At 43.8% G+C, this 19,193-nt stretch overlaps 1 protein-coding gene across 5 annotated transcripts in view; it reads left to right on the top strand.

Moving 5' to 3' along the window:
• GLIS3 (GLIS family zinc finger 3) overlaps nucleotides 1–19,193 on the top strand; it is a 177,421-nt gene that overhangs the window by 54,086 nt on the left and 104,142 nt on the right. For all 5 annotated transcript variants that reach the window (XM_080987755.1, XM_080987756.1, XM_080987752.1 and 2 more), the window contains one exon: nucleotides 857–1,970. In XM_080987755.1, the coding sequence (XP_080843881.1) occupies nucleotides 857–1,970 (1,114 nt within the window). The remainder of the gene's footprint in view (nucleotides 1–856; nucleotides 1,971–19,193) is intronic.

Genomic DNA, 19,193 nt, shown 5'->3' on the forward strand with positions numbered 1-19,193 from the left:
CCACTGGTTAACAAGGTTGGAAATGAATTTTACTGGACTCCTTGGCTGGTTTTGAATAAACATTCACAAACTTTTTATTGATAATTATCAGCTAAATAGTTTGAGGATCTATACAACTGTGTAACATGCAGAAAACAGCATTTTTAGAGAAATCAAAGACTGGAACTGAGGGAAGTCGGGGGTGGGTAGGTTCTGTGGGGGAAGGGAGGGGAGGGAGGGAAAATGGGGGAGAATAAGGATGATATGTTTCTGGATAATATGTTTTGTTTTAATTTTGAATAAAAAAGTAATTTAAAAAAAAGGAAATGAATTTTACAGGCAGCTGCAATTAGCCCTGGTTAGTCTCTTGGTCAGTTAGTGGGTTGCACTCACACTCGAGACCCTAATGGGGGCTGCCAAAGCAACTGTCACCACAATAGTCAGTAGGTGGTATTCAATGCAGCCTGAGCATCAGGTTGTCTCTACCTGAGTTTCCCTTGATTCTCCAATGTAGCTGCAGCCCCTGACACCTCTCTCAGGCCCTTCCTGAGAACACCATGGCCCTTGGAGGAAATTTGTGAAGGGCACAGAGAGCACAAGGGACTGCAGTAAGGATATGGGGCAATTCTTCTTGTGCAAATATTTGCATTCATGCAGTATTGGACACCACCCATTGCTTACTAATAGAAATACTATGTGTAGTAACTTGGTGTTCAGATTTTGAATATGCAAAAGCAAAGATCAGTTTTGAGAAGGTGATTTTAATTGTCAAAAATAAGCAGCTGAGCTCTGAATATGCCAGCTGCTTCATAGAACTACCAGGAGCTAAAATTTAAGTAACTGTTTGCATTCCCTCTCCCTCTTTTCTCCACTGCAGATCCCTTCTGTCCCGAGAATCTTTGGCCTCCACAACCCTGAGTCTGTCTGAAAGTCCATCAATCCAGAGTGTCAAGCAAGAATGGCTTCATGGCTATAGGATTTTTCCTTCTCTTCCTTCCAGCCAAGGCTCCCCAAATGGCACAGACCTTGGGGACATCACAAGTGTTACATCTGGAATGTCCATGTCCAATAATGTATCTAGCTCATTACCATCTTACTTGTTTGGTGTGGAAAATAATTGTTCTCCTTATCCTAGTCCTCACTATTCTTCAACCAGATCTCATTCAGCCAAAAAGAGGGCCCTCTCTCTGTCTCCTTTGTCTGATGGAATCGGGATAGACTTCAATACAATCATTCGCACATCCCCCACTTCTCTTGTTGCTTACATTAATGGCTCAAGGGCATCTCCAGCAAACATCTCCCCTCAGCCTGAGGTCTATGGACACTTCTTGGGAATAAGAGGAAGCTGTATTCCTCAGACTTGCTCTATTCCAAATCCTCAAAAAAGACTTCTTGTTGCTAATGGCAATGTTGCCCTTCCAAGTTACAGTGAAAGTGGGAACACTGAATACCAGCGCATGCAACAGTTGGAACAAAACAGCCTACAGCCAGCAGTCACTAACAACATGGTGGTTCAACAAGGAATATCTCTGCTAGATAGCCAATCTGTGGGCATTTTAAAAAGTGGGCGTGCCAATGGTTTTTCTGGGAACACAATGGACATGCCACCTACTTCTCCAGTGGCTCCCCTTGTTCTTCCTCCATCACATGGTCCACCTCCCCCATACCACGCACATCAGCATGACCTTATAAACCATCCCCACCAGATTTCCTTAGCAGCATCTGTGCAAGGCCCTCTCTTAGATGAAGAAGGCGAACTGGATGAGTTTAATGGCAAGCACTGCTGTTGCTGGATAGATTGCAGTGCTACTTATGACCAGCAGGAAGATCTTGTGCGGCACATAGAAAAAAATCACATAGACCAGAGGAAAGGAGAGGATTTCACTTGTTTTTGGGCTGGGTGCCCTCGGAGATACAAGCCATTTAATGCTCGTTACAAACTACTGATTCACATGAGAGTGCATTCAGGAGAAAAGCCAAACAAATGTACGGTAAGTCTAAAACATGTTAGATAGACACACTGGTTTGCTGTATATGAAATATAGCAATTTTTAACACTGTGCTAGGTTCCTCCCCCCTTTTTGGCTAGTACAGCTTGTTCTGAAAAAATAGAACCAGAATGCAAGCTTTGTTGATATTAATGAATTAAAAAATAAGTGAATGAATAGACTTTTCATATGCATGCAGAGGCAGGAACAGGAACAGAGGAAGATGCATTAGACCAAGTCAGCCCATTGGTCCATCTAGTTTAGCATTGTCTATGCTGAGTAGCAGTGGCACTTCAGTTTCAGATGGGGGTATCAGCCAGGCCTGCCTGGAGATGCTGGAGGACCAGCCTGTACGTCTTCTGCAAGCAAAGCATGCATTCTCCCGCTGACTGATGGTCCTTCTTCTATTTGAACTTGTTTGAGCTTCAGATACTTCAATGCAGTTAGAACAACTAATCCCTTGTTTGCTTATTGTAGTGCTTTTCTACATCTGAGCCTTATTTAGCTTTTAATTCATATTTCCTTTCCCAATAATTTTTATTGTTTTTCATGTAAATACAAGCACAACATATAAGTATAGTAACTTGTCCAGTGGTACAGTCTTACTAAGTTTCATATGCAATACACAATATGCAAGCAATACATTTATTTATGCAATATCAATTTAAGTCTCCTCTCCACAAAGATTCTGGTGTTGGGGGTGGAATAAAAGGATCCCCTGTCTCATTTATAAAGAAAGGAAGCCAAGTCTCATGAAAAGTGTCTCTCCTTTCTGCTGTGGTGAGTAAGGTATTACAATAGAGCCACATTCCAAATATTAATTAACCAGATTTCAATGGGAATTTCTGTAGATGGTTTCCAATATCACTGGAGCAGTCCAAACCCACAAAAAATTGAATTTGTATGTAAGGAGTGACTTCTGTGTTTCCTGATCATTTGTTGTTGTTTAGTCGTTTAGTCGTGTCCGACTCTTCGTGACCCCATGGACCAGAGCACGGCAGGCACTCCTGTCTTCCACTGCCTCCCGCAGTTTGGTCAAACTCATGCTGGTAGCTTCGAGCACACTGTCCAACCATCTCGTCCTATGTCGTCCCCTTGTGCCCTCCATCTTTCCCATCTTTTCCAGGGAGTCTTCTCTTCTCATGAGGTGGCCAAAGTATTGGAGCCTCAGCTTCAGGATCTGTCCTTCCAGTGAGCACTCAGGGCTGATTTCCTTAAGAATGGATAGGTTTGATCTTCTTGCAGTCCATGGGACTCTCAAGAGTCTCCTCCAGCACCATAATAGTAGAATGCTTCCCCCTTATTGTACAGAGTTCCATGTGCACATTACATAAAGCCCATTATAAATAATATTTTAGGAAAGGATTTTCAATTTGTTATAAATAAATACTGGTTCCCTTCTCTACCTAAACTTCACTGTCACTCAAAAAAGATTGTCTGGAAGATTAGTAAAATGTAAAATTCTCCTCCTAACAGTCATGCTGATAAATTTATCATGTGACTTAAAAGCACCTCTTTAATTTGTAATGGTTACTAATATTTTATGCGCACAATAGCCTGGCATTCAGCTAAAATAACAATGTAAAATGATATCCTTTTCAGGCTTTGACAGCACCACCTTTTATTCCAAGTATGCTTGTGACAGTGCTGTTGGTGCCACTGCACTGAGAGATTTGTATCTTATATGTGCTGAGCCTGGGAAGGGGAAATGCACACCTTGTAAAAGTTGAAAATTCATGGAGGACGAAGACCATGGCCACTGGGCCCATCACCTCCTGGCAAATAGAAGGGGAAGAAATGGAGGGAGTGAGAGATTTTACTTTCTGGGGCTCCATGATCACTGCAGATGGTGACAGCAGCCGTGAAATTGAAAGACGCCTGCTTCTTGGGAGAAAAGCAATTACAAACCTAGACAACATCTTAAAAAGCAGAGATATCACCTTGCCAACAAAGGTCCGTATAGTTAAAGCTATGGTTTTCTCAGTAGTGGAAGTGAGAGCTGGACCATAAAGAAGGCTGATCGCCGAAGAATTGATGCTTTTGAATTATGGTGCTGGAGGAGACTCTTGAGAGGCCCATGGACTGCAAGAAGATCAAACCGATCCGTTCTGAAGGAAATCAGCCCTGAGTGCTCACTGGAAGGACAGATCGTGAAGCGGAGGCTCCAATACTTTGGCCACCTCATGAGAAGAGAAGACTCCCTGGAAAAGACCCTGATGTTGGGAAAGATGGAGGACACAAGGAGAAGGGGACAACAGAGGATGAGATGGTTGGACAGTGTTCTCGAAGGTGCCAGCATGAGTTTGAACAACATGCGGGAGGCAGTGGAAGACAGGAGTGCCTGGCGTGCTCTGGTCACGAAGAGTCAGACACGACTAAACGACTAAACAACAACAAGCTTCTCAAGGTGGTTCTGTTCTGCCTCTACTGTCAAGAGGCAGCAATGCTTCTGAATAGCAGTGTTCTGGGGGGGGGGTGTTGCAGCAGGAAGGGGAGACAACCCGGCTCCAGCTTCTGCCTCAGCGTTTGAGCTGTGCTCTTCCTGTCCCCTCTTCTGCCTCCTCCTCCTCCTCCCAGCCTGCTCTTTCTTCCTCTGGCCACTCAACCCCCTGGCTCTTCCCCTGGGGGTTCCCTAGCTGGTGCTGAATCCAGCCAGTCCAGAACATCTTCCAGCCCTCCATCTAGAGGGGCTCAAGTATAAAATTGATCTGGCTGTACTTTGGGGGGAAAGATCTCAGCCCTTTGTAAACCTAATGGTGAAATGATGATGTAGCAAATGAAAGCCAACCTTAGCGGAGGATTTGCAACACTGCAGGGTTTTGTTTTGCCCTAAAACCACATCTATTTTACATTAGAATGCAGTTTTTTAAAAAATTCTGTAGTGCATCTTTTTTCCTCACACCATAGAATCTCTCTCTAGGCAAATGATGCTTTGATATCATTGCAGGACAAGGCTGCCAGTTTTTCTTTGGCAGGCCTCTTGTCTGCTTGATAGCTGCCTGTCAGACGGAACTATTCCCATCTCTTCTCCATGCCATGAAATACTTCATTTGCTAAGTCTTTGACTGCTGTTAAAAGCTGAGAAGCTCTGCCAGGAGGGGAAATAGTTGGCAAATCTCCAGCAATGAGTAAAACATAAGAGGGCACACACAATGCATATTTATCCAATGGAGGAAACACTATTCAAAATACTGTGTATTAGCAGAGATTAAGTTTTAAATAAGCACCAATGCTTCCCAGCCAGGGTCCATAAGCTCTGAGTCAGTGACCCAGACAGATGGAATAAAGCAATGAAATATGCTTATGTATAACTGTATGCATGTTTATTTACAGCCACGCTAATGTATATAGTGTGGAAATACATGAGACCTGGGATTGTTCGTAACTACACTGAAAGCAGTAAGATTTAAGCTACTCTGATTAAGGACTAACTTGATCCACTGGTTTCAGTGGAAACTGATTCTTTTGCAGGTGTTCATACCTAAGAATAACGTGTGTGTGTGTGTGCGTGCGTGCGCAACATCATGGCAGCAGCCTCTGCCCTGCCCCCAACCTATACACATTAACTAGATGTCTGTAGGGAAGCTGTGTGTGCACAACTATTTGTATAGAGGACTCTGCACATGACTGGAAGTCCTGACTTTGCAGGATTCTTGACCATGTAGAGAACTGCCACATACACTGGCGGAGGAAGAGGAGTGCAGGGGGAGCGCACCGCCCCCGATGGCACAATCCCGGTGGGGTGCCATCGCGGCTGCCCCCCCCCGCCGGGATGCACACCAGCCCCGTCCCGCGTCCTCTCCGCACCCCAGTGCCGGAGCATGAAGCTCTGCCACTGGCCACATATATGTGTTGGGGCTGCCTTTGTATATTCTTCCCATAACTTTATAGGCTGGATGATGAAGCTGATCTCCCTGCATCTCTACATTTACTGTTCACAGTTCCGGATGCCTGAAAATTTCATGGCCAACTTTAGCTGTATTGTGACCTTCCTTTTTAACAAAAAATGGGGCTACAAACCTTCCTGGTGCACTTTACATTGTAGAAGACCTACAATGTAGTCCTTTTGGCATGACTGGCATGGTAGTAAACATTGCTATCAAATTTCAACCATTTAGTATTCTTTCTGAAAACAACAACCCAGGAAAACTAACTGAATCTTGCAAATGGGTTGCCAATGTTAATGAATTGTTGTAGGGGGGACAAATATCCCATGCAGTTTTTCAATCAAAAACCAGTCTAAAGATCAGTATCGTTCTTCTGTTACCACTTAAAGAGACAAGTGTAATTAAGCGGGATATAAATTGTCAAAACAAAGAAATACCAGGTGGCTTTATTTTGGGACACTACCATCCTGACATACATCTGAATCTGGTTTGGGATCTAATAATATACTCTCTGATATTGTCTATATCTGTTTCTTAGTTCCTGTTTAGGAATTAACATACTGGGGTAAAATAATGTCCCATTGTGATTTTTCAAGGAAAACTGGATACAGAGAAACAAATTAAAATGCTCTTCTTTGATATGGCTTTGTTTGGGACATTTTGCTGCCCCAAATTTTATTGGAATTTGGTTTGGGGAAGAAAATACCTGATAAAATTAACTATGGGATGATATTTAATCTTTCTTCAAAGGAATAACTGATTTAGCCATAGAAGGTATACAGTGGTACCTCGGGTTAAGAACTTAATTCACGTCCTTCCACAGTGGGGACATTCCTGCAATTCAGGAATTCCAGCTAAAGCATCCATGGCAGATGCCCATCTAACCTTTGCTCAAAAACCTCCCAGGAACAAGAATCTACCGCCTTCTGAGGGATTCCTTCCCATTGTCAAGCAGCTCTTCCTGTCAGAAAGTTCTTCCTGAAGTTGAGTCGGAATCTCCTTTCCTGTAACTTGAAGCCATGACTTCAGGTCCTGAGGGCCTCTGGAGCAGGAAAAAACAAGCTTCTTCCCTCCTCCCGGTGACGGTCCTTGAGATATTGACAGGGCTGCATGGTGTGGCTCTCATATCCATCTTCTGAGAGAGAGAGCAACACCTTTCTCTCTCCCCTTTCTCCATCCCATGCAAAATTGCAAGGGGTCAGTGCATCTGGCTGGTAAGAAGAAGGTCGGAGTTTGGAGCCCGGTCAGGGCTGACTGTGGGCAGGATCCTGGCATTGCCGGGGGTTGGACTAGATGATCCTTGGGATCCCTTCCAACTCAGCCATGCTATGATTCTATCCAGCAGCTAAAGGAGGGGGCAGGAAAGCAAGATGCAGAACAAGGGGAGGCACAAGCACACACCGCAGCAGCACACTCTGGCCAGACCCACGGTGGCCTCATCCCAGCACACTTTGACCCCCTTGATTTTATTTCTATTAATTCAGTTGCCTGACAACCCAGCTGCCTGGCCTCTGTGTGCCAGCTGATGTCACAAAGTGCTGCTTTGCAAGCAAGCCTTATATGGTCCTGCAAGAGGGATGCCTGTCAGATGATGGTGAGAGACTTGGCAAGATCCTTGCCCATCACTGATCATGAATAGGAACTGTGAAGGTAGGAGGAGCACGAGGCCCAGAGGAGAGGAGTGGCATAGAATTATTATTATTATTATTATTATTATTATTATTATCATCATCCTCATTATCATTATTAGAATCACCCATCACTGGTGCATGTGGCTTGACTCCCTGGCTTGACTTGTCAACAGCTGTAGATAGCTTGCCAGGTCCCTGCCTCTCAGAAATGCTGCTCTGCGGCCCTAGCCCCTTTTCATGCTGCAGGGGCCCCCAATGGATCCTTTGGTTTTAAGGGAAAGGTGTCTTGCAGACTTCATCTTGCATGGGGCAGGAGGTAGCGAGATTTATTTTGTGTTATTTGTTTGCACCGTCGCTGCGTGTGACCCTTGAGAAAGTGGTTCCTGCCCCGAGGGGCTTACAATCTTTAATTTGACACAGGGAGGGAACGGGGAAAGGTTGAGGTCCAAGGTGGATCCTGAGTCCTCCTGCGAGACAGAAGTCAGGGTCTGTGAGTTTAGATTTTGGGATCCCTGGACATTTCCCATCTGTAACCTCTTCCTCTGTTTTCACAATAGGGTAATTAAGGTGATTCTATTAGAATTCCCAAGTGAATGTCAAGCAGGGAGGGAGGGGGGAAGAGAGAGAGTGGAATTCTGGTGGAGATGGAAGGTTGGAGGAGGCTTAGAAAGGGAGAGTGAATGTTGGGGGGGGGGGAGAGGCTGTTTAGAGTCGGTTGAGAGTGGTGGGTTCTAGAAGGGGGGCACTTGGTGAGGGACCTGAAGCTGGGCTGGGCAGCTCTTCATGATCAGAAGTCCAGTAGTAGGATCAAGTGTGCCCATCAGTGACCATGAGAAGGAACTCTGAAGGTAGGAGAAGATCCGAGGCCCAGAGGAGATGAGTGGCATAGAAATATTATTATTATTATTATTATTAGTGTCACCCGTCACAGGTGCATGTGGCTTGGCTCCCTGGCTTGACTTGTCCACAGATGTTGAAAGCTTGGCAGATTCTCAGCTGTGGTCCCCAGATTATATTTTCTGTTGTGAATATCTGGTTGCTTACAAGGTTGAACCATATGGCCTTTCCATGCCTCTACAGATGTCAAAGCAATAAATAACTACCTGACATTTAGAAGGCATCTTAAGGCAGCCCTGTTCAGGGAAGCTTTTAATCTGTGATATTTTACTGTATTTTTTGTCTCTATGGAAGCCGCCCAGAGTGGCTGGGGAAACCCAGCCAGATGGGCGGGGTACAAATAATAAATTATTATTATTATTATATTACAGTGGTACCTTGGGTTAATAACTTAATTCGTTCTGGAAGTCCATTCTTAACTTGAAACTGTTTTTAACCTGAAGCACCACTTTACCTAATGGGGCCTCCTGCTGCTGCCATGCCACTGCTGTGCGATTTCTGTTCTCATCCTGAAGCAAAGTTCTTAACCCGAGGTACTATTTCTGGGTTAGCGGAGTCTGTAACCTGAAGCGTCTGTAACCTGAAGCGTCTGTAACCCGAGGTACCACTGTATTGTGAAATGATAATGGTACAATACACTGTGTAATATAGCAAGGATTCTGACACCATCTTAAAATATGTTCATAAGTAAATAAGCAGCAACTATTATCTAATTGGTTGAAACAGTAATAATTTATTCATTTGATTCTAGTTCATAAGGGATGTTGTGCCCCAAATTAAGCTCTGCTTAATGAGTCTTGTGTAGCTGATGCTGTTGCTGGCCAGGAGAACTCAGAACAGCGCAGAGTTCTTTTAAAAATGTTTTTAAATTTTCTTTTTTACTCTTTAATTCTTTCTGGTGTGGGGGTTGGGATGGATGTTTAGTCGTGTTTGGGAATTTGTTTAATTTTGGTATGTTTGTAACTTTTAACTGTTTTTGGTTTTTATTGCTTTATTGCTTTATTTTATTGGTTTTTGTTTGTTTGTTTTTGTTTAATAGGTTTTATTTTGTTTTTAAAGGGAGGGGTCAGGGCTGCCTAGGAGTGGGTCCCAGCCAACAAAATGGCTGGGGCAGGTTCCACAGGGGGGATACACTGGGACAACCGATCTCAGTGATCACAGGTAGGAGGAGGAGTTACACTAAGACCAGACCATGTCATTACTGAGAAGGCAGGTTTAGTCGTTGTTTGAGGACTATCCCTGTTTCTGGTCTTGACTGGACGGATACTGGAATCAGCAAGGGATACCCACATGACCTGAAGGTGCTGCTGTGCCTGCAGACTGTCTCACCGGAGTGGTGCATGCTCTGGTTATCTCCCGCTTAGACTACTGCAATGCACTCTATGTGGGGCTACCTTTGAAGGTGACCCGGAAACTACAACTAATCCAGAATGCGGCAGCTAAACTGGTGACTGGATGCGGCTGCCAAGACCACATAACACCAGTCTCGAAAGACCTACATTGGCTCCCAGTATGTTTCTGGGCACAATTCAAAGTGTTGGTGCTGACCTTTAAAGCCCTAAATGGCCACAGTCCAGTAGACCCAAAGGAGCGTCTCCACCCCCATCGTTCAGCCCGGACACTGAGGTCCAGCGCCGAGGGCCTTCTGGTGGTTCCTTTGCTGCGAGAAGCCAAGTTACAGGGAACCAGGCAGAGGGCCTTCTTGGTAGTGGCACCCACCATGTGGAACGCCCTCGCACCAGATGTCAAAGAGAAAAATGAGTACCAAACTTTTAGAAGACATCTGAAAGCACCCCTGTTTAGGGAAGCTTTTAATGTTTGACTCACTATTGTATTTTAATATTTTGTTGGAAGCCGCCCAGAGTGGCTGGGGAAGCCCAGCCAGATGGGCGGGGTATAAATAAGAAATTATTATTATTATTATTATTAAGTTCTGTATCCCTAGTGGGACTATTGAGGTCCCACTTCTAAACATTACCTGCTCTGTACCATTGGATAAGATGCCCCCCCCCCCAGAAAACTTACAGAAATTTGGAAGCAATATTTAGCATAGCGTGATGGACTGCATGAAGGGAAACAAATGTAAACTAAGAAGCTCTTTGAATTCTATTGGATGATTAAGAAAAGTTATAACGTTATTCTAAATTTAATTTGAGATGTTTTGTAACATGCTGTTTTTAACGCTACAATTTTATATTTGATGTTTATTATTGTGAGCTGCTTTGGGCACAGATCACTGTAGAAAAGCAACATATAAATTAAACTAAACTAAAAATACAACAGCCCAAAGTTTTACTATTGAGGCAATAATGTTGCAACAATAATACTACTTACTGGTTAATATATATTTTTTGCAAACATCTTCTCAAAACACAATAGGCTGTTTTCAGTAATGTATGCTTGTATATGCACACTTCACACCAGTATATACCTTTTGTACACACAATTTGCCTGGATAACTGCATAGCCAGTTTGGGAGAAGTATGAGTATCAGAGAATGGCTATGTTTTGCTTCACATCCTGATTCAGAAAGCGGAAATTAGCTAAGTTTCCCTTTAAATGTGAACTGAATCAAATTTCTTTTCCATCCCTACCCAGCAGTTCATCCTTTTATAAAATGTATGGTGTTTGTTCTTAAAGTTCAGCTGCCAAATAAGTGATATTTAAGAAGATTTCTGGAATGCAAATGGCAAGCACAAGGTAATGATGTCATTGATAGAATTGCAAAAATATGTCTTTAAATATATATTGCAAGATATCTGTTCCCATCTTCACAGACAGCTGAACATTGTTGTAACACCCTCTTTTAATTTTTGAATTGTATGAGAGAGATCTTAAAACAAATTTTTGCTGCGGGTAAAATTTTGAAATTCAGATAGTTCAGAAAATATTTTATTATCCTTTATTCAAAGGAAAATAGTCATAATATGATCGAAAAGCATATCTTATTTAACAAAACTCTGCTGGCCGCTCAGAGACAACATAAACTGAACTGGCAAGCATCAGATATCCCATGAGACACGAGCAGTCAAATGCAAAACATACAACACCGTGTTGTTGTTTTTTATAAATCAGAATAACACTGTAGAATAAATGAATAGTGATCATTACTTAAATCAAGAAGAACTCAGTAGTACTGAACCAGCCAAGGTTTTGACTATACAGTGGTACTTCGGGTAAAGAACTTAATTCGTTCTGGAGGTCCATTCTTAACCTGAAACTGTTCTTAACCTGAGGTAGCACTTTAGTTAATGGGGCCTCCCGCTGCCGCCGCCACGCGATTTCTGTTCTCATCCTGAAGCAAAATTCTTAACCTGAGGTACTATTTCTGGGATAGTGGAGTCTGTAACCTGAAGCGTCTGTAACCTGAAGCGTCTGTTACCCGAGGTACCACTGTATGTTGAAATTTAGAATATCATTAAATGGAATTTTCAAAGGATTCCAGCTTTATATACCTAATATCTGTTGGAGAAGTACAATAGTGTGAGCACCCAGAAAACAGTCCAAAATGAGAAACAACTACCAGACTTTTAGAAGACATCTGAAGGCAGCCCTGTTTAGGGAAGCTTTTAATGTTTGATGTATTACTGTATTTTAATATTTGGTTGGAAGCCGCCCAGAGTGGCTGGGGAAGCCCAGCCAGATGGGCCGGGTATAAATAAGAAAATATTATTATTATTATTATTATTATTATTATTATTATTATTAACTCTAGTCTACAAAGCTGCAATTTCACAGCTACAAGCAAGTGCTAACTGTATCAGTGCATCTCTGAGGACATACAAAGAGGGGCTTGCTAAGGCTCCCTCCTAACTCCTCTTGATGCAAAGGACTTGTTTATATGATTGTGTGTCTCAAAGACTGGAGATTCTAGGTTAGCACCTTCAGTTAAAAGGCTCTTGAACAAATAATCTCACAAAATAGTTCAGATGAGCTTTTGCTCTCCAAAGCCAATTTATGAATAAAGTAGCCAAATATGTTTCAGCACCCATCCTCTTCAACTGCCAGAAATAAAAAGGTAAAAAATACAAAATTGACAAGGCATCTTCTGGCAGTATCTGTAGAAAGCAAGAAGGCTTCAGAAGTTGCAGGTGATCTTGCTGCCAGCATATATAAATGATTTTTATATGGCTATATAATATATTGATGAGCCCTGCACTTTTATTGCTGGGGTTTATTAGCTGTTTCATTGGTGCAGGTCTGAATACTGCCATAAAATTCTGTTGCTATTACTGAAGAAGTTGCCAGTCAAAATGCACGTGAAAGTTTTATTTACAAAGGTATTTGAAATATTGGCACATTGTTTGATGAATGTTCATTTAACTGTTTTGTGATATTTTAAGAACAATTTGTTAATTTTATTTCTAGTGTGGATGCACTAATTTTCTGGCACGGTACACTTTTTGGGTGGATCTCAGATTCTTTTTGTCTACATAGTTAGGGCTTCGCGGGATATTTTTTGCCTGTCACAAATCTGTCTCACATTACTTAGTGTATATCATTAAACTTAATTATCCTTTATATCATTCACAACACACACACACACACACACAGTGGTACCTCAGGTTAAGTACTTAATTTGTTCCGGAGGTCCGTACTTAACCTGAAACTGTTCTTAACCTGAAGCGCCACTTTAGCTAATGGGGCCTCCTGCTGCTGCCGCGCCGCCGGACCACAATTTCTGTTCTCATCCTGAAGCAAAGTCTTAACCTGAAGCACTATTTCTGGGTTAGCGGAGTCTGCAACCTGATGCGTATGTAACCTGAAGCGTATGTAACCTGAGGTACCACTGTATATAAAAGAGTCCAAGTTGTTCGGTCTGGTTCACCCCTTACTTCATTCCCTACATAATCAAATTATGGTCCTGGCATCTCAGTGCAACTGATTACAGTTTAGGATACTGACAGATACCTGAAACGCCCCCCCCCCCCCAGTTCAGTACAGTCATACCTTGGGTTGAATTTGCTTTGGGTTTCGCCGCTCGCGCATGCGCAGACGCTCAAAATGACGTCACGCGCATGCGCGGAAGCGGCAAAACGAGACCCGCGCAGATGCGCCATCACTTGTTACGTTTGCTTCAGAATGCGAACGGGGCTCCGGAACGGATCCCAATCGCATCCTGAGGTACCACTGTAATAGCCATTTAGGGTTTTTTGAAATGGCACTCTCAAAAGATGTCTGCATGTGGTTTGGAAGGATGTGTATCCTATGAACAACTGACTTTGCCCTATCCCCAGGCAGCTGCAGCTTCAGCCTATCAGTGACACACATACTTTGTTGTGGGCCCATCTAAAAAATTACGTTTTGTGCCCCCTGCTCCAATTTAGTTTGGGTACAGGAGAAGCAATCCAAGCCAACTGTCAGGTCATTTCACTCCTCTGACAGAAACAGTGTTTATATACAACAATCCAAGTTTCTGGGAACTTCAACAAAGGTCCATTGGGGGCAGCTTAGATGACAATTTGAAAAATAGGTAAAGGTAAAGGGACCCCTGACCATTGGGTCCAGTCGTGACCGACTCTGGGTTTGTGGTGCTCATCTCACTTTATTGGCCGAGGGATCCGGCGTACAGCTTCCGGGTCATGTGGCCAGCATGACTAAGCCGCTTCTGGTGAACCAGAGCAGCGCACGGAAACGCCGTTTACCTTCCCGCCAGAGTGGTACCTATTTATCTACTTGCACTTTGACATGCTTTTGAACTGCTAGGTTGGCAGGAGCAGGGACCGAGCAACGGGAGCTCACCCCATCGAGGGAATTCGAACCACCAACCTTCTGATCAGCAAATCCTAGGCTCTGTGGTTTAACCCACAGCGCCACCCGCGTCGCTCCAATTTGAAAAATAGTGATACACAGAAAGTGCACACTGGCAGTAGGACAGCCTGTCATTGCTATTCTGCTCTTAAATTTAAATAACTAGTAGTGGGGGGGGGGGGAGAGGGCAGCTACCAGGGCGAAAAAGTTAAAATCAGGGCTTTCCAAGGCAAAAATAGCAGGAAGCTGGAAGTCTGATGGCATGAGACATGTGCACTGATGTCAACATCAGACCCTCCAATCGTCCCTTTTTTCCAAGGACAGTCCCAGATTTAAAGAAGCCATACTGGTTTCTGATTTTATTCCACTTTTTCTTAGGACGTCCCTTTTTCATCAGAGAAATAGTGGAGGGTATGGTAGGATGTTCCTATTTTCATGGGAGAAATGTTGGAGGGTGTGGAGTTATGCGACCCACCCACCCCCAAGCCAAGCAGATAAGTTGCTATACAGTGGTACCTCGGGTTAAGTACTTAATTCGTTCCGGAGGTCCGTACTTAACCTGAAACTGTTCTCAACCTGAAGCACCACTTTAGCTAATGGGGCCCCCTGCTGCCGCTGTGCCGCCAGAGCCCGATTTCTGTTCTTATCCTGAAGCAAAGTTCTTAACCTGAAGCACTATTTCTGGCTTAGTGGAGTGTGTAACCTGAAGCGTATGTAACCCGAGATACCACTGTACAACCTTTAGAAGACATCTGAAGGCAGCCCTGTAGAGGGAACTTTTTAAATGTTTAATGTTTTATTAGGTTTTTATATACGTTGGAAGCCACCCAGAGGGTCTGGGGAAACCCAGTCATATGGGTGGGTTTTATTATTATTATTATTATTATTATTATTATTATTATTATTATATAGGGCACCCCTATTTTCATCGGAGAAATGTCGGGTGGTATGCATGTCTCAGGCTTCAGGAAGTGTTCACTAAAGGCCTCTCTGATTGGTAGTTGCAGGACTGTTTCAGATGTGGCATGCTTTTTCCAGAGGAAAAGAAACAGATAAATATAAATGATCAAATAACTGTCACATATGACAATTTTTTGTTTTTGTTTATCATACTATTAAGAAGGTATTAGGGCTTTGTGGGTTTCCTAGAGCCAGCAGACCATTGTGTACCACGCAATCAGCACTCCCCATTGTTAGCCGAATTTTGTCAGAATCATCTCTGCCCCCCCCCCCCCCCGCAGCTGTTAGAAGTGCGAGAGAGGGGGGGGGCAATGGTAGCTGGCAATCCAGACAGCAACTCTAAAGAAGGTGGAGTTGCAGTTGCCAACTGCTAGTTTAAGGATTAACAGGCAATCAAAAGTTGGAGATCACAAGTTAATCATTTAGAGAGATGTCATTGTGCTGTGATTTGTGTGCGTGCAGAAAAAAAAGCTGTTTTATTGCTTGCGATACTGAAATATAATATTGTCCATCTGCTCATCTACAGAACACTTGTTACAAAGAGCTGCAAAAAAAATGTTTTCTATGCATTTCTCTCCGTTTTTCAATTCATTCTTTTGGTCATGAAGCTGCCGAATATCCAAGAAGGCTCCAGTCCTAGTTCAAGGCCTGTGATGCAGCACAGCACATGGATACATTTCCCTGTACATATAGCTGTTTAAATGAATTTTTGAAGTGACACTCAACCCTGCTGTGTTTCACAGATAAAAAACAAACTATCCATCTGGATATACCATTATTTCAAGGTGGGGTGGCTGTTCTGTTCTCCCCTCCCCACAGAAGAAGAACCATGCTCAGTTTTCTACCAACATAATTATGCTGTCACCTAAGGGCCAAACTATGTTCTATATTAATACCTTTTCTTTCACAAAAATTAGCTTGGAGGGTCTCCAATCTGGATTGGAACTATGACTAATGTAGCCACTTACGCATCACCAGTAAAGAGGAAATGCATCAATAAAAAGGAAGGCAATAATATTTGCATAATTGGCACAATATTTGCTCATGCCAATGTATATGTATAGGTGAAATTTGGAAGTAATCTCTAGCATGCAAATAGGAATGCAGACCATCTCACCACACTTGGCCAGACTGTGTATCCAGCTCAGTCTGCTGCCTAGCTGCTGTTGTGAAGCTTCAACATCCCGCTTTCCCCCTTGTATGGTTCTTATATTTTAAACAAGACTTGGACTGGATAGCCTTCAAACAGAAGACTAGAATGCCCTTCATATAGAGGATTGTTCTCTGCATACGACAGAAGGCCCAGTACCTATGGTGAAGGCTGAGGTGTGTTAACTCCCCCCACCTCCGGGGTGGTTTCCCTGGAAAACACCCCCTGAAAGCTGTTATTTGCCCCCGAATATGCTATTTTTGGGACGCGGGTAGCACTGTGGGTTAAACCACAGAGCCTAGGGCTTGCCAATCAGAAGGTCGGCAGTTCGAATCCCCACGAAGGGGTGAGCTCCTGTTGCTCGGTCCCTGCTCCTGCCAACCTAGCAGTTCGAAAGCATGATAAGTACAAGTAGATAAATAGGTGCCGCTCCAGCGGGAAGGTAAACGGCATTTCCATGCACTGCTCTGGTTCACTAGAAGCGGCTTAGTCATGCTGGCCACGTGACCCGGAAGCTGTACGCCGGCTCCCTCGGCCAATAAAGCGAGCTGAGTGCCGCAACCCAAGTCATCTGCGACTGGACCTAATAGTCAGGGGTCCCTTTACCTTTACCTATGCTATTTTTAGTAGTTTTCCAGGAAAAATTTTCAGCCAGAAAATGGCACATGGGGAAAAATTAAGCTCTCATGGATTGATGAGCCAGTGTGGTGTAGGGGTTAAGAGCAGTGGACTCGTAATCTGGTGAACTGGGTTCGATTCCCTTGACCACTTTGAGAACAGAATTTGGGACTAGACGGGCTTTGGACTGATCCAGCCAGCAGGACTCTTCCTAGAACCAGTGTGGTGTAGTGGTTAAGAGCAGTGGACGCGTAATCTGGTGAACCGGGTTCGCGTCCCTGCTCCTCCACATGCAGCTGCTGGGTAACCTTGGGTCAATCACACTTCTCTGAAGTCTCTCAGCCCCACTCACCTCAGAGAGTGTTTGTTGTGGGGGAGGAAGGGAAAGGAGAATGTTAGCCGCTTTGAGACTCCTTTGGGTAGTGATAGAGTGGGATATCAAATCCAAACTCTTCTTCTTCTTCTTGATGTTCCCACAGTTGCTTTTTGTTGCATAAGTGGCGTGGCCAGTCTTAAACATGGTAGTTTAAGCATTCTAGTAAAGTAATATGTAGTTTGGCTTGTTTAATGCAGTTTTCATTAAACAGATTTCCCCTCAACTGGCACTTCCTTCAATGGACTCTGAAGCAGTCATGTTAATTCATTCACTTAATGCGTGTTCTTTCTTTTTCTTTTTCTTTTTTGCAGAGGGTACTTTCCATCAATGCCCCCCCCAAAAAAATTCTCAAACCACATTTTAGCAGGCTTTTATCAGAAAGTTGAGTAATAGAAGAATGATACTTCAAACACACAGACAGCTAACCTGCCTCTCAGTATGTGGAAGCAGAATGGTAACAACTGTCTGGTTTAATACTTTCCTAGTTACATTTAAGGCTCTATTAAGAACATACAACTATGCAAACAAGCTTATCTGAACCAGAAATGAAGTATCATTGCTTCTAATTAGGATTCATGACATAATGGAAAGACAAAGTAGCTTTTGTTTGGTGAAAGCCAGCCTTGCCTGCTTACTGAAAGACATGGGTCATTCTTTCCCCATATCACCCAGTGCTTTTGGGCAAATGGCATGGCAAAGTCTGAATCTTGTGAGCTCCAAGCTCCACTCCAGTAACTCAGCCATACGTGTTGAAACTTGTTTTATGTGTGTGCTCGATGGCATTCGGGTAGAGCGGCTTGTTTATTTATACAGTTCCACCATTCTTTGAAAAACAAGTTTACGTTTAGGTCAGGGATGACAGGATTATTTGCTTTGGGTGCAATTTGCCAAGCCATCCGACTAAGCAGCAACCTCTGCTTTAATGAAACTTGCACAGGAATGCCATTGACATTGATGGAGCCTGAGATGCAGTACTGCTTGGAGCACGTCCACTCTGTGTGTAGCACCTCACTTAACAAGAATACTACTATTGAGCATTCTGGCCTGTTGTGCAAAGTGAAGAGATGGCCTTTGTCTTCTTTCAAGGCTTTTGTATAAACTGATAGCTGAAGATGAATGCATAATGGTATTTGATCCAAACTCCTAGAATCTGTGTTACACATTACCTGGAACTGAAGGAAACAGATCCAGTTCGAAACTGGTCAAAGGAAGAGAGAAAAGATAGTTTGAGTATTGTCAGTGGTTGGCAAGAATCAACCTTAGGAAGTGGCAGAGTTTTGCTGTTGCTTTGTGTGGGACGAGGGACGCGGGTGGCACTGTGGGTTAAACCACAGAGCCTAGGGCTTGCCGATTGGAAGGTCAGCGGTTCGAATCCCCGTGACGGGGTGAGCTCCCGTTGCTTGGTCCCTGCTCCTACCAACCTAGCAGTTCGAAAGCACGTCAAAGTGCAAGTAGATAAATAGGTACCACTCCAGTGGGAAGGTAAACGGCGTTTCCGTGCACTGCTCTGGTTCGCCAGAAGCGGCTTAGTCATGCTGGCCACATGACCCAGAATCTGTACGCCGGCTCCCTCAGCCAATAAAGCGAGATGAGCGCCGCAACCCCAGAGTTGGTCACGACTGGACCTAATGGTCAGGGGTCCCTTTACCTTGTGTGGGACACCAGCTGAGGGATCTGATAGCAAAGCAGAGAAGCAATAATTTGTAAGGCCAGTGCAACAGAAGGGGAGATGGAGATACTGGATATCAGGAACTTATGGAAAGATTGGTGTACAGGAGGCATATGCAGATGAGATGGCTGGGATCTAGATTTTCTCAAAGGCAGCAACACCAGGGCTGGGGAATGAGAGTGAATACTAGGACTGGGCACTCAGGAGCAGCAAGACGGTAAACAACAGAAATCTCAGGAATAGCAGATTCAATCCAGGATAGGAGTCCTGCTCTTTTAACAGTTGGA

This window comes from Podarcis pityusensis, assembly GCF_964106645.2.
Source record: "Podarcis pityusensis genome assembly, chromosome: 17".
Classification (NCBI taxonomy): domain Eukaryota; kingdom Metazoa; phylum Chordata; class Lepidosauria; order Squamata; family Lacertidae; genus Podarcis; species Podarcis pityusensis.